The sequence below is a fragment of the Orussus abietinus genome, unplaced genomic scaffold (genome assembly GCF_000612105.2).
Source record: "Orussus abietinus isolate OABI.00-Male unplaced genomic scaffold, Oabi_2.0 scaffold1195, whole genome shotgun sequence".
Classification (NCBI taxonomy): domain Eukaryota; kingdom Metazoa; phylum Arthropoda; class Insecta; order Hymenoptera; family Orussidae; genus Orussus; species Orussus abietinus.
Window position 1 is genome coordinate 7,439 of NW_019395338.1, and position 7,451 is coordinate 14,889.

General features: G+C 44.8%; 1 protein-coding gene across 1 annotated transcript; it reads left to right on the top strand.

The window, feature by feature from the left end:
• The first annotated feature begins 3,143 nt into the window (after positions 1–3,143).
• Positions 3,144–4,913, top strand: LOC105702648. The gene has a single exon (XM_012430359.1). The coding sequence runs from the start codon at positions 3,144–3,146 to the stop codon at positions 4,911–4,913; it is 1,770 nt and encodes a 589-aa protein (XP_012285782.1).
• Positions 4,914–7,451: the final 2,538 nt, after the last annotated feature.

Consider the following 7,451-nt stretch of genomic DNA (forward strand, 5'->3'; position numbering starts at 1 on the left):
AAATACAATTCGATGGGATCCACCTGGAAGCATTTAGAGTCCGAGCGGCACAATGCTCGGTTATCTTTGTTTACGCGTGGCCCGGGGGGAGCCGGCCCGGCGCGAGGCGGACTCGTCGCACCGGAGGCGTCCGAATCCTTCCGACGCCCTGCGAACGTAGGTGCAAATGCCCTACATTCGATGGAACCCGATGGCTGACGAAGATGGGAACGGGTTTCCTCGAAACCTCGATTTTTTCTCCATTTTTTGCAGCCGAGAACAAAAATTCGAAAAAATTGCATTTTGCAAATTTTCGATTTACACAGATGTGCAAACTATGCGAGGGGCGGATTGGTCGTTTCCAGCAGATCCGGCTCGATCCAGTTGACGGAAAATTAATTTTTGGGGCGCAGAAATGCGATTCGATGTGATCCATCTGGAAGCATTTAGAGTCCGAGCGGTACAATGTCCTTTTATCTTTGCTTACGCGGGGCGCGTGGGGGCGCGGGGGGAGCCGGCCCGGTCCGAGCCTGAATCAAATGCTCAAACAGCTGATTATCGAAGCGCTCGGACCCGAAATGCTTTCGACTGGATCACATCTACCAGTACCTTTGCGCCCCAAAAATTATTTTTCCTTGAACTAGATCGAACCAGATCTGTCGGAAACGACCAACTAGTCTCTCGCATGGTTCGCACATTCGTGGAAAAATTGGAAAATTTGCGAAAATGCAAATTCTTCTGTTCAGGACTTAAAAGTAATGATGGCACAGTTATTTCAATAGCCATAGAATACTTCGCGAACCCATGCGGGCCACCCGGTCCAACAGTCACCGGCCATGAAATTTGGGCTAAACCCAAGGAGCCAATATTTCGAGTGTCCCGTTAGACCACCTGGCTAATCATCCCCTTTATTGCTCCCTACCTTGACCTACCCGAAAAACCCAAGTGTCGCGGGAAATCCCAAAACTGTAAGTTCTCCCACCTTTCCTAATCATTCCACCTCCTTATTCTTATTAACCAATCCGTGACACCCAAATGTCTGACCAAGCCACCCACCCATGACTTTTTCCGCCAATCAAGGGTAAATTTTCACCCCTTCCTTGTACTTAGCGAAAATCGAGGTGACGAGCGAGACCCGAGTTCGAACTCGAGCATTCATTCATTCTCCAGCTTCAACCGACGATCAGTTCAATTTTATACCAGTGTGTGCGAATAAAGAAGAAAATTCGATACAAGGTGTGCTGACTTTTCCGGATCCTTCACCCACGAGACAACGCGTTCGGTCCAACAGAAAGCGAAGGCCTTAATTCGTAGAATCAGTAACATCACAGGAAACAATCTCAATTCAGCGAACAGTCCCAATTCTTCGAACGAAGGATCCAGTACGAACAATGCGAAATTGAACATTAAATTACCAACCATGAATCTCCCTACGTTCGATGGTAGTTATGATCAGTGGCTAAATTATCATGACAGTTTCCAGGCGATGATCGACAGCAATGATAAATTGTCAAGCATTCAAAAATTACATTATCTTAGGTCGTCATTAACAGGTATCGCCGCCGAGGTGATACACTCGTTAGAATCATCCGCGGAGAATTATCAAATCGCCTGGGATCTGTTAAAGAAGCGATTCGAAAATAAACGACTCATTATTAACCATCATGTACAGGCGTTACTCGATTTGGCACCCATGCAGAGAGAATCGGGAACCGTGCTTCGATAGTTTTTCGACGCGACGCAAAGACACGTGCGCGCATTAAAAACCTTAGGAGCTGATACCTGGGACACGATCGTAATTCATTTAATGCCAGCAAAACTCGACACTACTTCCAAACGAGAATGGAGAGTCGAAATCAAAAAAACGGGACGCGTCAAAGGTACAGGAGTTTATCGAATTTCTAGAAGATCGTTGTTCAATCGTCGATACCGAAACCGTGAAGGGAATAAATCACGACAAATTTCGATCGGTTTCGAGTCATACTCAGTCACATAAACGACCCCCGCCTAAGGGACCGAATCACACTTTAGCCTGCACAGGCAATAGTACATACAATTCGCCAATTACTTGTCCTCTCTGCAAGGATTCACATCGAATATATGGATGCACTGGGTTCCGTAATTTACCAGTAGACTCTCGTATTCAAACTGCGAAACAACATAATCTATGTCTCAATTGTCTGAGAAATCACGGAAATAGCGATTGCACATTAGGCGGGTGTAAGAAATGCAATCAGCGTCATAACACATTGCTACACATGGAAAATTCAAATGCGGCTAACACTTCGCGCAGGGACAATCCGCCGTTGGCTGATGCAAGCGGCACCGTATCCGCATTCAGTAGTAATTCACGCGAAGATAGCTCTGCGTCCACGATGATGCAATCCTCAAACAAACGCGAATGTCACGTTTTATTGTCAACCGCGCTAGTTCTCATCAAGGACAAGTACGGCAAGGTACACGAATGCCGCGCTCTTCTCGACTCTGGTTCACAATCAAATTTAATCACCAAGGAACTTTGGAAACGGCTCCAGATTCATGCAGATCCCGTTAATTTACCAATCACCGGAATCAACGCGGCAACTTCTAGAGTTCTCGAACAGACGCATGTAACCATAAAATCCAAATTTAACGCGTATGAAATACGGTTATCCGCATTCGTTGTCGATAAAATCATCGATCAATTACCGTATACAAACATCGATACATCCAGTTTAAACATTCCCCGAAATCTCACCCTGGCAGACCCAACCTACAACACAGCCGATAAGGTAGATTTGCTACTAGGCGCCACCGCATTTTGGGAATTGCTTGGCGCCGGACAAATCAAGCTGGCCAGAATCAACCCGTTATGCAAAAAACGCATTTTGGATGGATAACCTCAGGTCAGGTCAGTCCGAGCGGATCAAGGAATCGTGACGGACCATTCTGCGGAGTCAACTTCGATAACGTCACCTTAAGTCGACAACTCGAAAGGTTTTGGAATCTGGAAGAGTGCTTAATATCCAATTCACTTAGTCCCGAAGAATCCTCGTGTGAAAATCATTTCGTCCGTACATACCGTCGCGAGGCGAATGGAAGATTTACCGTGGAGTTGCCAATACGCGGTGATCTCGCGCAATTAGGAGATTCTCGAACAGCGGCCGTGAACCGCCTCTGGCTCAATGGATCGAAAATTCCGCAGGGATGTCGAGTTGAAAAATCAATACGTCGAGTTTATGCGGGAATATATAGCATTAAGTCACATGTCCCTTGTGACGGAAAACAAACTTGAGAAACCGATTCATTTCCTTCCGCATCACGCGGTCATGAAGGAATCCAGTAGTACGACCAAATTACGCGTCGTATTCGACGGCTCCTGTAAAACTACCTCAAATCATTCACTAAATGATATACTCATGACTGACTCGACCATTCAGCAGGATTTATTTTCAATTATACTACGATTCAAGCAGCATCCTTATGTTATCACCGCCGATGTAGCCAAGATGTACCGTCAAATCAACGTGAGTGACAAGCATAGAAATTTACAATGCATCGTATGGCGATTCAATTCCGACGAACCAATCAGTACGTTTCGGCTGAACACAGTTACGTATGGCCTGGCCTCGTCACCATTTCTAGCGATCCGAAGCTTACACCAAGTAGCACTGGATCACAAAACCGAATCTCCCATAGCAAGTCAAATCATTCTTCGAGATTTCTATGTCGACGACTTATTGACCGGAGCTGACACTCTCGAAGAAACGCAAGCCATCAATTTAGAGGTCACGTCCATTCTACAATCCGCAGGTTATGAACTACGTAAATGGACGTCCAATTCATCTTCAATCGTCACCGCAATCGAATCCTCAGCCTCCGAAGCGACGTACGAGATCGGCGAATCCGTAAAAACGCTTGGCTTGTGTTGGCGACCTCGAGAGGATCAACTCGAATATGCTGTATGCCGTTCACAATCTTCGCAAAGGATCACAAAAAGAACAATTCTATCCACCATATCACGGATCTTTGACCCACTAGGTCTAGTTGGTCCAGCCACCATTAAGGCAAAAATCATGCTACAACGTTTGTGGCAACTGAACCTCAAGTGGGATGAATCGGTACCACTGGACATATACACGACATGGAATCATTACGAAGGTCAACTTCCTCATCTCGGCAACATAAGGATACCGCGATTGGTACGCACGATGGATGCCGTACAAACTGAACTGCATGGCTTCTGTGATGCATCGGAATTAGCGTACGGGGCATGCCTGTACATCCGGACGTCCACTCAGGAGGGTGCTCACACGACTCATTTATTATGCGCCAAATCACGAGTTGCACCATTAAAGAAAATTTCATTACCACGACTCGCATTATGCGGCGCACTGCTGCTTTCAAAATTAATCCACCAGGTACGTCAGGCACTGACTATACCATTCAAGGAAGTTTTCTGTTGGTCCGATTCAACTATCACCTTGGCCTGGATCAAGGGCGAACCACATCGATGGAAAACCTTTGTCGCCAATCGAGTAACCGAGATTCAGCAACTCAGTCAACAATCCAACTGGAATCACGTAATCTCAGAGGATAATCCAGCTGATATCATCTCACGTGGTTGCGATCCAATCGATTTGAGAGATTCAGAACTCTGGTGGACGGGACCAACGTGGCTCTCCAGGGATTCATCGCATTGGCCGCAACAAACTCAGCAACATTCTGAAGTAATACCAGAGTTGAGACAACCACATGTAATATTCGCTCATGTCAATCAATCGTGCCAACTATTCGACAGATTTTCGTCACTTAATCGGCTTCAACGTGTACTTGCCTACTGCCTGCGATGGAAGACTATAGTTAAGGATCGAAACATCGTTACCTCGGGACATTTAACCGTTGCTGAACTTGACAAATCTTTAAAGGTCTTAATAAAACTCATGCAATCGTAGGAATTTGGTCAGGAATTGCACGCACTTAAATCACGTCTGAGCATTACACGCAACAGTCGATTACGCGCATTAAATATTTTCCTCGATCATGACGAAATAATTCGCGTAGGTAGACGATTACATAATGCCAATTTAAATTACTCGCAAAAACATCCAATTGTTTTACCCACAAAACATCGACTCACCGAACTCATCATACGCGACGAACATTATAAGCATTTACACGCGGGTACACAAGCATTACTAACCGGCATCAGAGAACGGTGTTGGCCGTTATCCGCTAAAAATGCTATACGCCGCGTTCTACGACAGTGCATCGTATGCTTCCGAGCACGTCCAATAATTAACCATCAGTTAATGGGAAATTTGCCCAAATCCCGCGTAACTCCTGCACGCCCTTTTCTTAAATTATGCCGGGCCATTCAACATAAAAATATCCCGAAACAAATCAGATAAGGCGTATTTATGCCTATTTATTTGTCTAGCTACTAAAGCTGTTCATTTAGAACTCGTTAATAGTTTGTCTACCGTTGCTTTCCTAAACGCATTCAAAAGGTTTATCTCACGCCGAGGTCGACCATCCGACATGTACTCCGACAATGGAACGAATTTTGTCGGCGCGAATAATGAATTACGGTCTCTGAATGACTTATTGTCGACTGAAGAGCATCAAACTACAATGCATGAAGTTTCGACCCAATATTCAATAAAATGGGACTTTATACCACCATATTCACCTCATTTCGGAGGTTTATGGGAAGCAGCCGTAAAATCCGCTAAAACTCATTTACGGAAGATAGTCGGTCCGTCATTGCTTACCTATGACGAGCTATACACCATCTTTGTACTAATTGAAGCATGTTTAAATTCGCGACCACTGTCTCCCATCTCAAACGATCCCAATGATCTGGTGCCTTTGACACCGGGACATTTTTTAATAGGTGAAGCACTCACATCTTTGCCACAACCCGATATCACTGACGAACCAACCAATCGTCTCACACAAATAGGGCAACATTTTTGGTCAAGATGGAACCGCGAATATTTAACTCAACTTCAGCAACGCGTTAAATGGACCCAATTACAACCCCAGGATCTAAAACCGGGTACGATGGTAATTCTTAAGGACGATAACTTGCCACCCATGCAATGGCGATTAGGGAGGGTAATTGAAACCCATCCAGGGAAGGACGGGCTCATCCGTGTCGCTAGTATTAAAACTAAACAAGGCATTACACAACGATCATTGTCAAGAATTTGTATCTTACCCATCGAGTAGATTATAATAGCCCCGTGCTACCGATAATGCGCCAAACCATAAGGAAATTAGCCATTAAGACCACTATAATATTCAAATGCGGTCCATGACATCCTCAACTCGAAATCATCTATTCAGGCATTACAATGTACGACGCTAAGTAACACACATTCGTTGAAAGCACGAGCTTTCAAGGCGGGCGGCATGTTCAGGACTTAAAAGTAATGATGGCACAGTTATTTCAATAGCTATAGAATACTGCGCGAACCCCTGCGGGCCACCCGGTCCAATAGTCACCGGCCATAAAATTTGGGCTAAACCCAAGGAGCCAATATTTCGAGTGTCCCATTAGACCACCTTGCCAATCATCCCCTTTATTGCTCCCTACCTTGACCTACCCGAAAAACCCAAGTGTCGCGAGAAAACCCAAAACTGTAAGTTCTCCCACCTTTCCTAATCATTCCACCTCCTTATTCTTATTAACCAATCCGTGACACCCAAATGTCTGACCAAGCCACCCACCCATGACTTTTTCCGCCAATCAAGGGTAAATTTTCATCCCTTCCTTGTACTTAGCGAAAATCGAGGTGACGAGCGAGACCCGAGTTCGAACTCGAGCATTCATTCATTCTCCAGCTTCAACCGACGATCAGTTCAATTTTATACCAGTTTGTGCGAATAAAGAAGAAAATTCGATACAAGGTGTGCTGACTTTTTCGGATCCTTCACCCACGAGAAAACGCGTTCGGTCCAACAGAAAGCGACCGAACAAACAATGATCTTGAACATGCGTACAGAATCTTCCGAAACGCTCTGGAAAAATTTCATTTTGTTACCGGAGATAAGCTTTTAATTAAAGAATTAGTGAACTACGTCAACAGTAAGCAGCCAAATTATTGGAGAATCACCTCGGCAAATATGCCAGACGATGGTATTCCAAATTCATTCATGAACCACGAGAGAACGTCATATCACCCACTCGTAGAGGCAACTCAGGGCTAACAACTGACACGAAGTACGAGAAAAGTAAATTACAGAAACTTTTGATGCTATTTGCCAAACAATATCGTGGAAATATGAGCCCCGCTACGTATGAACTACTTAACAACGTAAGTCTGGAAGTTACAGTGAACACAGGGTCGTTCAATGTCGTCATTTATCTAGCGATCATAATATGTCCAGTGTGCGACGTTACGTTGAAGCATACGAAATGTCAACAAAATTTATCTCGGCAAAGTCGTTGGATCATCTGAAATTTTAAGTTTTTTTGAAGCACATTT